This window comes from Gigantopelta aegis, chromosome 3, assembly GCF_016097555.1.
Source record: "Gigantopelta aegis isolate Gae_Host chromosome 3, Gae_host_genome, whole genome shotgun sequence".
Taxonomy (NCBI): Eukaryota; Metazoa; Mollusca; class Gastropoda; order Neomphalida; family Peltospiridae; genus Gigantopelta; species Gigantopelta aegis.
Window position 1 is genome coordinate 32,212,094 of NC_054701.1, and position 19,807 is coordinate 32,231,900.

Below are 19,807 nucleotides of genomic sequence, written 5' to 3' on the forward strand. Positions count from 1 at the left end.
AGCATGCTTATTGAGCATTACATTTGTAGTTGATACATCATCAGCATAGACCGCAATGAAGCTGTTGGAACCATGCATTCAGACAATTTCATCTTTGTCTAGCAGGTCAGTTTAATATCCGTACAGTTTAGGGTTGTTTTTGTTGGGGGTTTTCAGTAGTGAGATGCAATTTGACTTTGTTTAGTCAAGCGTTGACAATTTTGTTTTGGATTATGTATCTAATTTGCATTGGATATAGGGACATTGATATTGTCAACAATAAATTGTATTTAATTTGTCATTTTGAAATGGCTGTATTTATTGGAAACATGTTGCATTGGCAGTAAAACTCAGAATAGACCTTTTAATGTTAAAAGAATCTGATAGATTAGGAACCAGTCAAGTAGTTAATGAAAGAAAGAAAGACATGTTTTATTTAATGACACACTCAACATATTTTATTTAGTTATATGGCGTCAGACATGGTTAAGAACCACACAGATATTGAGAAAGGAAATCCACTGTCACCACTTCATGGGCTACTCTTTCCAATTAGCAGCAAGGGATCTTTTGTATACACCATCCCATAGACAGTGTAGTACATACCATGGCCTTTGATATACCAGTTGTGCACTGGCTGGAACGAAGTGGTTAATGGGTACCTTTAACAAAACCCTTTTCCTAAAACAGACCATTTGCATTTATGATTTTTATATCAATATCATGCTTGTGAAATATTTTCTATATGTAACTGATAGCAGATATTTTTACAAAACATAAACATCAAACTGATATATAACTACTGTGACATTAAAAAATCTTAGCTTTACAAGACGAGAGTCCAAAAGATATTTGGACAAAGCTGTGACATGTTTATAGTATTCAAAATTAAATATGATATACCTTTATAAAAACATAATCAAAATGATATAACTACTGTCACGTTAAAAAATCTTAGCTTTACAAGACGAGAATCCAAAAGATATTTGGACAAAGCCGTGACAATGTTTAGTATTCCAAATTAACTGGTAGACCAGTTGCATAACGAGAGATGTCAGACGGGTATGCCCGGTATGCTGTACTTATTAGATGTATATCTGTAGACGGAGCTATCCATTACCTGAGGCAAATAGATCGTGATTAATTCGCAGATGATCTGTCATTACCTAGCCACAGGTGAGTGACAGCCTCCTGCTGCATACCTGTGAAAGCCGTGTCTCCGTGACAGGTAGATCGGATAATTGAATACCGTAATTCATAACCAGGTTCAGGTCTTGCTGATACTTACACCTGAGAATGGCATATATCAGTAATTGCATGCCTTATTCATCATTTATAACAGGATATATGCTTAATAATTAAATACCTGTGATTTATATCTAGTATATATGTCTTTGGTGACATTTGCACACATAAATTGCATACATATGATGTCTATTATGCACCATTTATTTGAGTTAACCCTGGAAAGAATTTTGAAGTTGTAATGTATTGATTTGTACTGGTAAATTAGAAAAGCAAACTTTATAATACTGGGGCTCAGATATGCTCCACAGGAGACATTTTAATTGTAATGCTTTTAAGTGTATTTTAGGAAATGTCAAATCGGCTTTCTAGCATTTTAAAAGTACATGTAGGTGGTGGAATAAGTGTGGAAGATCCTTTTCAGTTAATGCTCTGGAATATTTATGACCCTGAGCATTCATTGAATTATAACAAATGTGACCCCAACACTTCATAGTTATTTCCTTTATTGCTACTAAATCAGACTTTGTTTTAACTAAATTACCAAGAAACTTTATATTTTGATTATTTCATTCCAGTTAATTATTACAAACAATGAACTAAACTGTCATTAAATCTTTGTTATTCATGAGGAGTTTTCAAATTTGTTTATAGTACTTAACATCATTTTCATTTTGACTATATTTGAATATTTGACAGAAATGTTGTGAATCTTTACATTTTTTCAATAAATTGTCAATGAACCAGCCTTGGATTACTAGAATCATCTTCTTTATCTGTATTTCACAAATAGAAAAACGTCCTGTGGGTGGTCTGTTCCCACCATTAAATAATGTTTCATTCACCCATAGTCAACAGTTAATTTGACAGTAATCATTTGTTAGGTACTATAAAATTCTACCCACATTTGTATCTAATCCCATTACCACTTTACCATTGTGAACGGGTCACAATTATAGATTTTGGGGGACAGTTTTGCACCCTTATTCTGTAATCATGTCAGTTTTCCCTTGACTGCAATACAATAAAGAGACCAGCAATAAAATGGTCAACAACAGTTATGTTATCAAGCACTGTCCTTTGATTGGACACCAGCACAATGGATGTGGACATTTTAAAGTGATACTGCGGGGCCGCGGTGATGTAAGTGTCACATTATTCTCCAATCATTGATCAATAAAGCAGCTGTTTACTGGATGACCCCATGTGAGATATTTGTCCACTTCATTTGTAACATTAAAGTAATTGCATCCATGCCTTGCAGTTGGGGACCTTTGGGACTCCCTTTAACCATCTCACTGCCCAGATCTCACCCCTAGGGTTGTTTGCTGTCATCTGATTGGCTGCAACAAAGAAACCTCTCTAATTGGCTGTATACAAAATGAAAATCACCTGCCATTGGTCAAGCATAGGACATTGCCCCGGAGCTGTAATTGGCTAATTATTTGTTGCACCACATTGCATCATGTTAGGTCGTGAGATGCAATAGTAAAAAGTTAAATCCTACTGATACTGATCAGGTGTTATGGTAGATCTGGCATGTCATCAGTGGCAGAAGGACTCACATGTTTGTCAGGATGTCCTGGAGGAGATTAATTTTAATGGCATTTCTTTAAAAGGCTTCATTAACTTGTCACTTCACTGAAGCTGTTTTTATTGTAAAACTTGCCACATGGATCACTCTTCCCCTCCCCTTCTGCTGCTGTATGCAGTGAGTCTGGGAAGAAGTGTTTGTTAAATGACCAGGAAGGAGACATTAGATTTGTCTAGCTTAGTATAGTATCACTGCAGTGAACAACACAAATGATTGTTCAAAACGGATGTAAAGAGAAATTTTGTTACAATAAATAACTACATGAACATATAAAAATTCTTATATTCTTTTATATATACTAGTAGTCTTTTTCTATTATGTACAGAGGTAAAGATCACTATGTACCTGTGTGCATTACACAATTATGCTTCATAATTTTGTTCATCCAACATTTATCTTTTCATAATCTGTGTATTACACTTTCTTTTTCTTCTTTTTTTTTCATCATTTTGTTCAACTAACAATTATCTTTTCACAAATTGGAATTGTTTCAAAAACAAAAATGTTATAAACACTTCAATACCAAAATGAAAGTACTAATTGACCCTAAGTGTTTGATATGTCTGAGATTGGCTTAGAAGATAGGTCTGTAACTACTGTTGATAAAGTTTGTCCCAGTCCATAAAGAGAAATGACATGGGAGACAAATAAACAGACAGGACCACTCCACAGGGGATAATTGCACTTGCATGTTGACTTAACATCACTAATTATACACCAGCCAGCCAGGGGGTGACAAACAACCTCCCATCCCCGCAGTCCCATAATGGCCTGACCCCTCTGATAGAAAAGAAATGGTAATCCAAAGGGTTTGCTCACCAGCATGGGGTGGGGGTGATGGAGATGGGGAGGATGGGGAAAGCTTTGAGATGCTAATTAGATAAACTGGAATGGCTCTGGGCAATGACAGCTGCACTCTACTGGTTAGATATGTTGGTCAGTGGTCCTGAGCCAGTTAGGGATCACATGGGTCTATCTGTCTGGCTGTGGCATGAGACCAATTCTTGCTAGACTGGTCTTTGTTGATGGTTGCTCTTCTTGGTGCTTGCTTGCCTGTTGTTTGCAGACCAGAATTGTTTTTATCCATTACTCTCTGACTGGATAAACTGTTTAGTTTATATATACCAGTATTGGGTAGACATATCTCTTCATTGTTGATTTTAAAACCCATTTTGTTCTTTCATGGAAATAATTGTGTTTTGACATGACTGGCTCCCATCTTGCCTGATGCTTGTGACTTGTGAATTGCCATGCTGGAGTGTATTTGTAAAAACTTTATTGTGGTAAGTTGTTGCTATAACGTAATTACTCTGAAAGCAATTTCATATAATGTATTACCAATATGTTTTGTTTGCCAGAGAGTTGTTGTCTACTAAAATACACATTGATTTGTAAACAATTATAATTTATAAATTACTGGTATCTGTTATGTACAATATTATAGAATGCATTTAATTAGAATGTGTTAGGAAATATTTTAATTAAATATAAGTGAGTAGTATAAAAAGAAGCTGGGGTGTATTTTTATTACAATTGTAGTGAGTTACAATGGTTGTCACAGTTTGATTTGTAAATGTGTAGGAGTTGAAGAGTGAGACAGTTTAAATTGGCTTTAACATGTTAAACATTTAGAATGTGGGTTTTGTATGTGTGTTTTCAACATATGGGTTGTTAATTTATACCATCAACACATGGCTATAGTAGCTATGTGACTGACGTTTGGTAACAACTTGTTACACAACATATTATATGCAAGTTTTACTAATCCTTTTGCATACGTCTTGCACTGCATGCCTTCTGAGACATATGGCTAAAATTGTAAAGATTTAGCCGTTCTCACACAAATACAACTCAACTGCATATGTTGCAAGTCGTTCTAATACGATGCCGCCTCTAAAGATAGGTTTCTTAATACATGTAGTTGTTCTGCATGTTGCTATTTCTCATACGCCTCATAGACACACAGCTGTTTCCTTCAGTAAGACTGTGTATAAATTTCAATTAGATTTAGCTGTTTGTTACTTTGATTTACATAACAAATTGTCTTGCTTGTTCCGTTTTCGTTCAAGCTGTCAGGCTTTCTGTTTAAAAACATTTTTTAATCTGACTGACATTAAAATTTCCCCAGGTTAATTTTTTTTTCCCCCTTGCACCAAGTATACTCTTTAAAAAATGTACCTATGGTTTTCAAATGTCCATATGTTTGGCTTTTAGGGACATTTTCCATATGGTGTAGAACATGGATAAAGGATGCATAAAAAATTTATATTCTGTGGTTACCAACAGTAGTGCTTCAATATTCATGACCCCGGAACAGGTTTTTTTTTTTTTTTTGTAACCAAAACTGCACCACGTCAAAAACTGCACTGAAGGAAACCGGCCCTTATACTTTTTGCATGTCTTTTTGTGTGTGGAAATACATGTGCATGTGCATTAATTTTGTGTGTGTTCCTGCCAAGCTGCCCCTCCCACACACGTAAATGCACACACATACACTCACACAGCTGTTGTACAATGGCAAGTGATCCACTGTTCCTGGCTTGTGTAAGACTATAGTTACATAAACATTTCAACATGTTCCGTTACTTCAGGAGGAGAGCTTGTGTAAGTGTTCCAGTGCTGCGGCAACTGGTTACACTGTAAGTGATGTTTTATGTAAGCTGTCAAGGTGCTGAGCGTGTTACGCAAGCCAAGTTACTGCATCATCAACCTTCACTATCTGTATAACATATCTCAAAATGTCAGAAACCCCTAAAGTGTTTTTCTTTTAAATAATATCATCGGCTAAACTTGACACCATCTTTCTCATGCCTGTATGTGGGGGTTTGACAAACCCCCTGCAATTTTCAGAATTTTATAAATTAGTTCCATTTTAAGGTCTGAGATGCGTACACTCCCTCTTCCCTTAAACTGTATCCAAATGCAAAATAACCCCTTAATCCTAAATATTTTATATCGAGGGGCCACAAATTACCCTTGTTATCGTACGGCACCAAATTTTTTTTTATTTTTTTTTTATTGTCTAGGCCTTTTTTCTGTTTAAAATGCTGATTGTCTATAATTTTTACTGTGCAAGATTAAAACATTAATGATAGTTTTATATGGGAAATAATAAGGGTAGATAATGTATTTTGTAACTGTGTGAACCTTGCATTATTTGCTGTTTAATTTCTTGAATTAAAACTACAGTTCAAGAGACATTTATATGTGAAGCCATGGCATGAAATCACTTGATAAAAACATATTACTGTTCCTATTCTAGTGTATTTGTGTATAGTTCCTTTTAATCCAAGTGACACCAAATTGTATAATTTTGGTTGGTTTATTGTTCTGCTGTTGATTAAAAGGTAGAAAAATCGAAAATAGAAATTGTATAGATAAAAATCTGTTTAAGAAACCTATATGATTATTGAAATTATATGAAACAAATTTAAATTTTTTGGTTTCGATCATGTCAATATTTAAAGGACCAAAAAAACTGACAACTCCCATATTCTTCGAAAAGTTGTTTTGAATAATATTTCCAACAAGGTCTTTGTGAATCCACACACACAGAGTCTTTAATTCTTTAACAAAGACCAGTAATTGGGTGTTTATCTTATCAGCTGGGGGAGTAGATATACATATATATGCATATAGGTTTAGCTTGATTAACATCTACAAGTTCCAACGTGTCTGTGGAGTCTTTCTGTGACCAGCATCAAGGTGGGAAGTGTATCAGTAAACCACAATGACACAATATTAACCGGAGCACCACAGGTGTAAATCTTTGACACGCGAGTGTTTGATCTTCAGACTCTGAGAGGAACCTATTACGCTTATCATTAGTGGTATGGATTAAAAAGAGGGGTTTGTTTAGGGGGCTCAGGATGTAGGGTCTTTACTTATGATGTTATTATTTCCACATAAAATAGTTTGTTCTGTTTTCCGTTGTCCCATGGTTGAAGCTGTGTGAAGTGTTGATACAACTGTTTGGGTTGGTTGGTCAGAGTAGAGGTGTGAACACAATACCGGTGTCAGCCATACTTATACATTCAGAGTCTGTGTGTGTCAGTTTTCTCAGAAACCTAACTGGTATAGCATCAGTTTGACTTTGAGTCTGAAACTGTGATGAAGTTTACCATATGTGTGGTAAGTTATTAGATATTAATATCCATTGACAGTATTAATTAATATATATTTTAAGATTAGAAACGACATGCAGAAAAATCTATGATAACTTTCTTTAATTGTATGATCACCTATTATCATGTTTTAATCAAGACCAGTGTTACAATGGGAATTTTCTTTTAACTGTAAACAAATTATTACTGCATTCATACTTTTCTTAAAACTTGACTCATTTTAGAACTTGTTCACATACAAATGTTCTTTCACAGCAAGTGATAATTACTGCTGTATCAGTATTGTTCCAAACATTGACATGCATTGTAGAATAGTTCCTAACAGTAAAACAATTTTTTGTAAGGCATTTTAGAACTATCTTGTATCCATCATATGTTGCATTAAAAAGTGTCATCCTATAACAAGTTCACATATGAATGATCTTTTTAACTGTAAAACTGTAGAGCAATTGATTACAATATCAAAACAGTTCAAACATTGATGGGTCTTTTAGAAAAACTTTTGTCCATCACGTTACACACTAAATGTTTACTGTCAATTTAGAAAAGTTTCAGCAACAAATATGTTTTTAACTGTGCTGTGAATAATTACTGTATCAATACTACTAAAACAAATTGGCTGTTATTTTAGAATTTTAGAGAGAAAAAAATCTTGTGTCCATCATGTAACAGCTGTAATAACTCAAGATTGATCAAGAATTAAATTAAAATTAATTAATTGCACTAAAAATCAACTGTCATTTTGTAATACGTTCAACAATAATTATGGGGTTTTTTATCTGTACAGCAAATGATATCTGCTTACTGCATCAATTCTGTTCCAAAAATAAGACACTATTTTGGAAGAAGAAAAAAAAAGTCTTGTGACCATTACATGTTGCCCGTATCGTGTAATGTAACAAGGAAACATATATAGTCGTTTCTTCATCTATCACCGTGAGCCGGTGGTTAACTAATCTAGCACTGACTGTGTGTTATAGAGTCGGCTCCACGAGCCTGTAGCCACGTCCACGACATTGATTCCAACTTGTGAGAGATAAACGAGGATGTTCCCGGCTAACAGAAGGAGCTGGGTGATTTCTCCCCTGTTTAATCTTTATAGCCAAAGCTGCTAATTCATCAAAACATGACACATCAATTTGGCCATTCAGAGACTCCTATAACAAGACACTTTCAGGGAATGTCATTGGGGCACACACACGTACACATAGCACACAAACTAGCAAATGTCAGAGCTACGTAAAATGTAAAAACGAAATCTATAAGGAAATCAATAGGTTGGTAAATATGTAAGGATAAATCTGTGGTATATTTAGAGGAGGCCAAAGCCAGGGGAAACATTTACAAGAGCCTAAAGCTTAAAGGGAGATTTTTGTGGAAGGAGTTTTGAAGAATGGATAATGTCAAGTAGAAACAGCAGTTTTCACTGCAGAATGGAATCCAAAAGGTAGATTCTGTTCCTTCATTTCTGTGGTATCGTTTATTCATTCTCTCTCTCTCTCTCTCTCTCTCTCTCTCTCTCTCTCTCTCTCTCTCTCTCTCTCTCTCTCTCTCTCTCTCTCTCTCTCTCTCTCTCTCTCTCTCTCTCTCTCTCTCTCTCTCTCTCTCTCTCTCGGGGAGATTGTTTAAAATCATTATGCTGTTGTTGGACTCTTGATAAACAATGTCAGTTTTGTTTTCTAAGAACAGTTTGTATCACATGCTATTTCCTGTGTTATTTAATGCCTGTTTAACACAGGGCTTATTTGTAACCAAAATTTGTTACAGCCAAATGGCAATGCTATGGGATATCTTTGTTTAAATTTATCAGAACTGAAATCTTTAGCTCAGGCAAACCGATACATTACATTTTCTTTTTGTATTTGGTTTCATGCTTGGAGATAAAATCCATAAATTCAAACAGTATTACAGTTGGATATATTTTGTTTCTTGCTAGATAAATGTATTTTATACAATACATAATTTATATGCAATAAATATTCATATGAGATTAGTTTTAATGTTTCAAAATAAAAATGTTAGGAAGCATTGTCATATATTTGTTGCACAAAGAAACAAGATTACTATTGGAAGCCATTATCATGGCAGAACAAAAATTCTGAATCAATATATTGTGGAAATGGAATAAAATTAGATGGCATTGTATTATAATTCAAAGAAAACAGGTGTTCACAGATAATACTCTGCTGTAGTTTATAAAATTTCCTGTCTTTGATTGGAGAGACATTGTGTTGGCAGGGCACTGGAGACAACTAATTAGGTTTTTTATGTAATGCAAATGTTTTGGCTTTTTGACAAATTAGGGATCAGAAGAATTTGTTTCTTAAACCGTATTATAAATTGTGAGGTAATAAACTAGTACTATGGTACAACAAGCTGACTGTTCTTTTTGTGTGTGTGTTTGTGTGTTCACTTGTATCGATTTAATGTTTGAAAGACATTCATCATGTTTCTAAAATCTACAGACACTGGTACTGTCGCATCAATATTTAATGAGAATTGTCTTTCTGGCTGGCTCGATGATTAATAAATCAATGTGCTCTAATGGTGTCGTTAAAGAAAATTTTTTTTTTTGACTAACTCAGACTGTGTAGACTTTCTGCGATCAATTTCTCCCTCTCTTTTTCTTTTTCAATTTGATGACTAAACCTCAATTATATTGCGAGCAATTCCATTTGTTTATTGCTCGATATCACATCAACGGTAACGTGTGATGACAGGTGTGAAGTAACAACCTACTGAAATTTTGATGAGTCTCGTAACATATCCTTTGTTTAGACTCGTCCTGGGTGAATATTTCATATGCATGGCTGATTTTGCTTTCGTATCTTTCCGAAATATGTATTTGCCATTATTCTCATGTATCTGATACGTTTTGCTTGGATGGACGGATGAAATGAAATGACAGCTCTCTAGTAGTTGCTTCAGTGAATCATTGATGGACTGTTTAACAAAACGCCCAAAGGATCGAGTTATTTAACACGTGTTTTTTTCTGAAACCTGAATATAATTACTCTCTCCATTGTCACGTAACAAGTCTCTGCCATTCTCAGTATTTGAATTGTGTGGATATTAAGTTTCATTATTGATTCAACTTATGCAATCAGCTAGGCACTTTAACTGAATTGGGCAGGTGTTTGCCAATTTATCTGTCGTTATTGTCAGACCTCTGTAATGCAGATCTTTCAACAAATAGATTTGCAATCCATTTAATGGCTGACACTCACCACATTATTAATTAGGAGGAAATTCTATTCACGTTATCCATCATTAATAACTATTTTTCTTCTCTTTTTCTTTTTTTTTCTTTTTTTCTTTTTTCCTTCAGTTTTTTTTTTCTCTCTCTTCGTTTTATTTTAATTTTATTATTATCATTTGTAAAAAATATTTCTAACAGTGGACTCGGGTGCATGGAAATTGATTTACACATGTATTACAAAACTGTTTTACTTATTAGGAACTATTATTTTGGTACATTAATTTTTTTATTCAGTTTGCTTAATTTTGCTTTTAAATATTATTTCTTAACTGTTTGTTAATTAATTTAATATTCAATTAAGGTATCAAACATGAGGTCCTGGGCACATACTTATGTTATCCAAGTCGTTTGTCCAGGACAGTGGGTTAATGGTTAGTGAGAGAGAAGTCCATGCAGTGGCCTTATACCTGCCTGCCCCTTGAGCTGTTAAAACTCAATATGGGTGGCAGCCACTATTGGGTTTTGAGTGCAGTACATACTAGCCTTAAATCTAATGGCTTAATTACAATAACACCAATAACACGGAAGCTGATACCATTTGCCTAATCACTCTTTTTTCTTTTTGGTACATCCATATGAGATAGCTGTGTTAGGCTCAGTTTGTTTAAAGTTTGTTTTGTTTAATGACACCACTAGAGCACATTGACTTATTAATCATTGGCTATTGGATGTGAAACATTTGGTAATTTTGACATATAGTCTACATTTTTCCATTAGTAGCAAGGGATCTTTTTATAGTCATCATTCCGCAGACAGGATAGCACTTACCACAATCTTTGATATACCAGTCATGGTGCACTAGCTTGAATGAGAAATAGCCCAATGAGTCTACTGACTGCACACCACGCAAGCACTTTACCACTGGGGTATGTCACGCCCTGGCACAGGTCAAAATCAGTGAAATGATTAAACTAATGATTGGATGTTTTTATTGGTGCTATAAAAGCTGATTCAGGTGCATTTCTCACCTGTTGTGTAATTACGCTCACAGCTCACAGCACATCTGATGGCTTGATTAGAACGAGATGCAAAATGGGATGGGCAGTTCCATCAAGATTGAGAAAAAGAGAGAGAAAAAAATATCTTCACCTGTTCCATAAAAATAAGACTGTTTGTTGCTAAGGTCTGGGATTGTCTGAGATTTGTATTCGTACTCGAAAATCTAGGTTACGGATTCACTTTGATTGAGGGTGGCCCCGAGCAGGATTTGGTAACATTTCCCACGTGGAAGTACTTATATCAAGTAGATACTGTCTGCCTGCCATGACAACAAACAGGCCTTCTTCCCTGAGTTGTATCTCAGATACCTGCAATATGTTATATGGCCTTGGTGGTGTAATGGTTAGGTACTAGGTTCGTCTCTCAGTATAGTCTCCCACCCAGAGCATTTTAATGACTTAGTGAGAAGGTCTAAGTACCCATTAATGGACACATTCTAACAAAAATATAGAACATTCCCATAGAAATGGAGGAGCTAGGATAGGGTGTGGCTGTGCCCCTACTTGAGGTCCACAAAAGTTACCTTTTTATCCTAGAAAACAGTCAAATATCGACATCCAAAACATTGCAGGGTTTTTTTCCCAAATGCTAGATAATCACATTTAATGTCATCCAAAGAAAACTATTTAATTGAAGATCATGTCCTTGCACCCACTAAATAACTTATACCCCTCCATCCACCTTCAAGTATCATTCCTACACAGCCAACAGAACTGGTATATCAAAGGTCATCATGTTTAGTATTCTCACTGTAGAAACGTGCTTCAAAGAAAAAAACTTTCTGCTAATCAATAGTAATAATAGTGGTCATAATTAGTAGCAGGTTTCTAGTTTCATTTTCTAAGACAACAAAGCCTTACATTTAACATATAAATATTTGCTGACTGAACAATGTCCAGAGGTATCATTAAACAAGCATTACTTTGCTTGTTTCTCATTATCCTGGATTAATAAACCTGGCTAATAATTAAATATAGTTGTTAGGAAAACATCTCACACACACACACCTCACACACACACACATTTATAGATCTTGTAAAAAAAAAAAGAGCTAAAGACTTAATCAATGTAGTTTTTAGGAAAACATCTTTACCCCTACAATCATTGAAAATAATTATCTTGAAAACCAAAACAGAAAACTTTTCACAATTGTAGGACAAGATCTTGTATAAAAAAAGAAGAAGAGAGCTAAAAACTTAACAAGTGTAGTTGTTATGAAAACATCTTCCCCCTTACAATCGTAGAAAATATAATCTTAAAAAACAAAAGAAAAAACTCCACAATCATAGGACAAGATCTCAAAGAAACAATAAATGGAGAAGCTAAAGACTTAATAAAGAAAACTGTCCATCTCGATGTATTATCCCCTACACAATAACATTTAAAGCTGACAACGGTATACGAAGATAACCTAATTATGAACGATGATGATGATGTGTGGCCAGCGCGGGAGATAATGAGTATTGATTGGTTAAGAACACACTGCATGGGCAGGTCTCCGGGTTTATACTCTGGTACCGGCGGTGATGTCCAGCTCCCGTGAGGACTGCAGGATTTACTCCGTCAACTTGGCCTTTTCACTCCGCAGTGCACATGATCAAAAGGAAATATTTATTGAGCTGATTTCTCAGTGTACAGGTGTGTTTGGGATGGCTCCGTGAGCTATTGAGCATGGCAGGAAGGCAGGGAGACAAATTAATCCCTCTGTAGTCTTCATTTTCTCATGGCTTGTTTCGGGTATGGTCATTTTCTCGTTTTTGAATTAAATATGGATGAGTGTTAACGATTCTTGTAGTGCATGTCTGCTGCAGTCAGCTTTGATGAACAGTTGGTTGGCTTTCTGAACACAGGTGAGCTGATTTTCTGTTTATCTGGCTTCTTAGTGCTGGTTGATGAGTATTATAGTGTGTCAGGATTCTGTAGGGTATATATGTGTATCAGTAAAACACTATATATATATTTATGTATCGGGGTATTCTATATGTTACCTTAGATTTTTGTATTGCATTGTACCTTTTCCTACAGCTGGGTGTGGGTAATTTTTGGCATGCTTCCGTCAGAGAACTGTTCAAGCATGCCTGTTATGAGCATAATCCCTGACTTCGGCCAGAGAGTTCTGTGCATGACAGGGATTCACACAGCTCTTTACACTGGTTTTATATAATTATATCATATTTGTTTCTAATGTAAATTATCATCTTCTTGTTTTGACACCTAATAGTATGTTGGGGTGTCGTTAAACATTCATTCATTCTGAACCGGCCTCGGTGGCGTCGTGGCAGGCCATCGGTCTACAGGCTGGTAGGTACTGGGTTCGGATCCCAGTCGAGGCATGGAATTTTTAATCCAGATACCGACTCCAAACCCTGAGTGAGTGCTCCGCAAGGCTCAATGGGTAGGTGTAAACCACTTGCACCGACCAGTGATCCATAACCGGTTCAACAAAGGCCATGGTTTGTGCTATCCTGCCTGTGGGAAGTGCAAATAAAAGATCCCTTGCTGCCTGTTGTAAAGAAGAGTAGCCTATGTGGCGACAGCGGGTTTCCTCTAAAAACAGTGTCAGAATGACCATATGTTTGACGTCCAATAGCCGATGATAAGATTAAAAATCAATGTGCTCTAGTGGCGTCGTTAAATAAAACAAACTTTACTTTACTTTCATTCATTCTGTGTGTGTGTGTGTCTGTGTCTGTGTTTGTGTGTGTGTTTGTTTGTCATTGTACTGTATACATTTGTATATCAGGGATGAATCAGGGTACAAATGCTCTATTTTCTGACCAACTCACATAGTAATAGTTTACCATTCCATGTATAGTCAGCCCTGTTGTAGTTTTTATTTTTACATATTTTAGCAGAATAACAAGATCAATTACTATAATTGTGATACCTAGCTTAAAGCCATTAAAATGAAACATAAAATGAGCTCAATTGTCAACGTAAGTTTAAAGTGGGGGTGGGGGGAAATAAAGAATTGGATTTAAGTTATTTTGTTATTAATGTCATTGCCAGATGAAAAAAATATTTTTAATGGTCATTTCTGGAACTAGTATCAGGGTAAAGATTGGATACAGCTTCATACCTCAAGGTTATAGACTTTCCAGTTGAAAATCAAATTAATATATAGCTGACCCCCCCCCCCCCCCCCCCCCCCTCCCCCATTAAAGTTGCTGCCATCTTTCCCAATCCTATGCAGGTGAGTTTTCCAGTTATTATGTTCTTTGTCAATGCAACATGCTGATTTAGTTTATTATCAAAGTTGACTTTCCTGTATGGAATAACTAAACTGACATAATTTGTATTACTTTTCTTCCCCCATTGATGGGTTTTGTTTTCTTTGATGTGTACAATGTAACACATTGCTTTTTGTGATAATATTAATTTATATGTTTTTGTAAAGTATAATGTATTCTAAACCAGATACTTTATGATGGTCTTGTCACAATAATTCTGTTGGAGTGGGTTTCACAAAGATGGGTGACCATGTTTCGGTTGTCAGAGATGTATCAGTTTTAGTTGCCGTGACAATAAACATCAAAGGCCTGGACGTTGTTGTGCCGGGTTGAAAGTGACATCCATGACACGCCTTGCCTGTTGCATACATATAGATATAAAGATGTAGCAACACGCAAGTGTAATATATGTGTATGCATTGTTTATATTTACATCTTATTTGCATATGGTTTCTTTGGTTGTGTTATGATTATACAACTGGGTTGCAAGCCCAGCACCTGTTAGACCTATATAGCCTGTATGGTCTCACCACGAAACCACCAAGGCTGATAGTACTGGCTCCTGGAAGAGGGTGCATTGACTGAGCTTAATACTGAGAGATAAGTCATAATATAATCAGCTAGTGCTTCACGACTGGCATATCAAAGGCTATGGTATATACTGATCTGTCGGTGGAACAGCAGGTATCTGAAAACTGAAAATTTGCATAATCCATTTTATGGGTTACACGCAAATAAATATAGGTAACCCATTTCCTTTTTGTGTAACCTGTTATATAAATGAAAATGATGTCCTAATTTAATGTGTAAATGAAAAATAGGTCCTGCAAAATTAGATTTTAAAACCAAAGGCAAAAAACCAACCTGTGTTTAAATTATATATGTTGTGTTTTTCAGGTGAATGGCCATGACTTGTCACAGTCGACACACGAGGAGGCAGTAGAGGCATTTCGTACTGCCAAGGAGCCAATCGTTGTTGAGGTTTTGCGGCGAGTTAACAAGAACAAGTTAAAGAGTCGGTCACCAACAATGGTTTCCATTGGGACACAAACAGAAGAGGATTTTTACTGTTACAACCGGCCGCCCACACCACCGCCTGGATTTTACCCTCTTCATGTCACAGGGTGAGTACCCATTGATTAGCATACATGCAAGACATTGTGGTGCCATCGCTTAGTGTTTTGTATGCAATATACATTATCTTTCTGTAACTTTGTCATCATATATTAAGTCTACCTGAAAATATGTTCTACACATTAAATCCAGGAATATAGGATATTGCAAGCTGTTTATTCTAAGTTTAAGACTAACCCTAGCCTTAACCCTAATGAATTTTCAAATTGAACAAATAATCAAGACACAGTATTTCAGCTGCAATGATAGCACATTGGGAGGGGTGGGTTTTTTTTTTTTTTTAAACATTGGTGGCCAATGATGTATGTGTGTGTGAGAGAAAGAAGAGGTAGAGAGGAGACAGAGAGTGAGGTGTCTGTATCAGAACCATGCTTTTCTTCTTGGTTTCATCAACATGAACATAAAAACTACATGGAATGCAGAACGGTTGTGAATATTTTACACTGTAGATTTCCCATGTTATTCCAGCCATTGCTGGCTGGACCTGGCTACATCCCACTGTTTTTCTGTCATCTTAGTGTTTTATTGCTTGCTGGGCTTTCCATTATGAAGTGTATTTGTGGAGGCAGGTGCTCTGCATTTCTCTTTAATACTGGGAGCAGGTCAGGGCTATAAAGAAATCGGCAAATTAGGAGCAACTTCATAATGAGAAGAGGTGCCAGGCATTAACACAGCTGGGTAGTGATAGCTTTATAACCCTAGCAACACAGATTAAGGTCACTTGGAATACCCAAGTCTGATAAATGGGGTTAAAGTCAGGTGAATGCACCTGGGGAGAAGAATTCATTTTTCTAAATATTTGTTTTCTTCTTCTTTTTTCTTTGCTGTGGATTTGATGCACTAATACAAATGCACCTCGGAAGAAGATTGAATTTTTCTAAATATTTGCTTTCTTCTTCTTCTTCTTTTTTTTTTTTTTTTTGTGTGGATTTGCTATATCTTTAGTATACTAGAAGATAGCAAGTTCTGTTGAAGATTTAGTTGTTAACAAAACATTGCCATCATGGAAACTTGGCCAGAATGATGAATCAAAACAAATGTGTTCAACATTTGCAAAGTTCCCTTTCATCTAGCCAAAACATTTAGCTTCTGTGAAGCTTGTAGGCTAAGGGTGTGTTCTCTCACACTTGACCATTTGTCCTTAATGTTGACATAACAGTATTTTAGAAATGTTTTGAATTGCTAAAATAAACTTTTTATGCTAATGTCAACCTGCATTCTAAAATAACATTTAACAAAAATATTTGGCACTCTTTCATAGTATTCATTCTTTTGTACATGTTTTTGTGCCATTGATTTTTCTTATTTGGGAAACTTTTCATCAACATTTGTATGTATGCAGGTATGTACATACATGTTTTGTTGCTCTGTTGTTCTCTGTATGTACATCTGGTTATTTGTTAATCTTTTTCACTGGCTTTTTACGCTATACATGTACTTTAAAGTAGTGCTGGCTTACATCTGGTCTACAAGACTATACATCTAGGTTAATTGGATTCTTCAAAAACTGCTTTTCAAAACTCGACACTTCATTTTAATTATCAAATACCTTCCTGTTGGACATCTTCAACTTCACTTTCTGTTTTCAAAAAAATAAGAAGAAAAAACAGGCACCAAGTTATGAAAGGTTGGCTGTGGAGACGAATCCAATGGTGAGGAGTTCTTTGAGCCGTGTAACCCAATAGGTTGTATCTGTGGAAGCGTTTGAAGTCAGGCTATCTGTCTCACTGTGTATGATGTACGATTGAGACAGCTCTGCTACAGTTATTACCATGCACCTGCTGCTTTCCTCACAGTAATTGCCCTTTACCTGGCTTTTCTCCACTCCTCTGAAAGACCGAGGGCTCGTAGGATTCTGTAATAATAACAATCCATATCGTACTATTTTATGGCCAATTTTATATAAGAGTCTGGGAGAGAATGGAGATGGTGTATGTAATAAATAAATGAATTGTTTGCTTTGTTATGGTCATTCTATCTGGAAAGGAAAAGAATGTTTCTTTTATGACACCCCAGCACATGTTTGAATCTGTGGCTATTTGGTGTCTACCATTTAAGACATTTGGTCAAGAGTAAGAGAAGAATTAAGCTGCTGTAACTCAAACTGTACATCTGCTAAAATACAGTAAGAGAATTTTTATATGCAATTTCCCATCTATAGATAGGTCAGTACATACCATGACCTATGATGAACCAGTCACTTGGTGAGGGATAAACCTAAATATATTGAGCGCAATCAATTCTGTGACACTATGAACCTCAGCTATTAAAGCACTCTACCACAAAAAAAAAACCTGTTTAGGTCTTTTTGTGACAAGTTCAGCTGTACTATACCCACCTTGCCCCTCCTCCCTTCAAATGATCACACATTATCTAAGTAATTTGATCGCTGTGAAATTAGCCTAGGTGAGTTTGAGGGCGAGTAATCAGAGTTCAGACCAATCCATTATATGAAACCTGTTAATTAGTTTCATAATAACATGTTCAGTCTGCCGGCCTTCCCGACAAATCCATCTATTTTGAGCAGATCGAATCCCACCTCACGACATCACCCGCGGCTTGTCATTACGGCACATTGTGGGAGGAAGGTGTCATCTCATGATTAGTTTTCACTTGTCTCACACTGTCTTGACAGCAAATAAACAATTGCATAGGGTATGTGCAACCAGTGAGGCAATATGTTTTTTGTTTTGTTTTTAAATCCTGTGCAAGGATATGACTTTGGTTTCAAGTACATCAGGGTGCAAATTTTAGTTCCATGACTTTAAGCAGGTTTGTAATATTTGCACATTTAATTTTTTATTGGTCTTGGGCAGGTTTAATGCAGTTTTATTTTTTTTATTTCCATTGGCTTTGAGCATGTCTGATACATTTTCAAATTTAAATTCCATTGGCTTTTAGCAGTTTAATGCATGTTAAAATTTGAGTTTCATTGATTTGACTATGCCAGGATTGTTTGCACATCAACAAGTTTCATTGGCCATTAGTAGTTGCACATTTATTGGCATTGAGTATGTCTGGATTTTCAACTTTTGTTTGTACTGGCTTTGAATGAGTAGGTCAAGCATATTTGCATATGCATCTATATCCTGATTGTTTAATCTGAACATGCATAATATATTTACACTTCACTTCAAGGTGCAGAACTTAGTTTCAGCTCGTGAAAATGGACACTTAGTTTAGTTTAATCTACAAACCTGTAACACATTTAGATAAGATTATAACACAGAGAAGCTAAAGTCTGTATGTTCAAACAGGGAAATGCCGTCTAAAAATAACTATAGTGTGTCTTGATAATCATTACTTCTCAGATGAACATTCATTGTTTAAATTATGAAAAATGCATTTTGGGGTATTTCAAAAACCTAGATGACCAGAACCACTTCAGGTGTATGAAAATTAATATTTTTAATCATAAAATGTAATTCTAATTTAAATGATCAAAAATGTCTTTAAAAGTGGGAAAATATGTTGTAGTGTTTAGAAACTAGGGTCTGCCACTTTAAAGTGGTAATCAGCAGGTGTAGTGTATACAGTGCAGCTATGCACATCCAGTTTTATTGACTTTGAGTAGTAAGATGTGTCGACAGATCTCACTGGATTTCAGTAGCTTTGGTATATGTCTTAAAACCTGACTGAGAGAATTCGTAGTCTTTTTCTTTCTGTCATTTTAAACTCTTATTATTTTAAAATGTAGTTGCAAATGATATCTTGCATAATTACCAAAGGGTACTTAACTTTTATAAGAATTACAAATTAGTCTGCCATTTACAAACTTAATATTATTATTTATAGGGCAGCCTTGGGATTGATGTTAGTGTTATTAGCTGTTAACTTGTCAGTCATAAAGACATTTATACCTGTTACTATGGAAATCTCACTACAGCCTTCACCATCTCATGGATACTGGCTATTACAGTGTTATTACAAGGTGTCACTGCAATTTTTAAAAGTCTTTGATCATCTTTTTTTTAATATAATGTGACTTAATTGTGTCAACAAGGGTTTTTTGGGGGGTTGTTTAGATCTCTGTTTGACTGGACATAAACATTTGCTGCAAGATAAACATGTATGTTTGCAAATCTTGTAAGAGATTTTTTAGTTTCACTTATGTATTGTTTATCAAGAGATACAGGTATATATGTATATTTTGCTGGTTGTGTCAGTATTTTTATCATTTTTGTATTTAGCCCAGTCAGTAAAGTGCTTGTCTGAGGTGTTTTGGTTGTAGGATCAAAGCCTC

General features: G+C 35.5%; 1 protein-coding gene across 1 annotated transcript in view; it reads left to right on the forward strand.

The window, feature by feature from the left end:
- The window catches only part of LOC121367896 (E3 ubiquitin-protein ligase PDZRN3-like), a 351,336-nt gene that overhangs the window by 230,517 nt on the left and 101,012 nt on the right, over nucleotides 1-19,807 (forward strand). Inside the window, exon 4 of the mRNA XM_041492344.1 lies at nucleotides 15,328-15,554. Coding sequence (XP_041348278.1) covers nucleotides 15,328-15,554 — 227 coding nt within the window. The remainder of the gene's footprint in view (nucleotides 1-15,327; nucleotides 15,555-19,807) is intronic.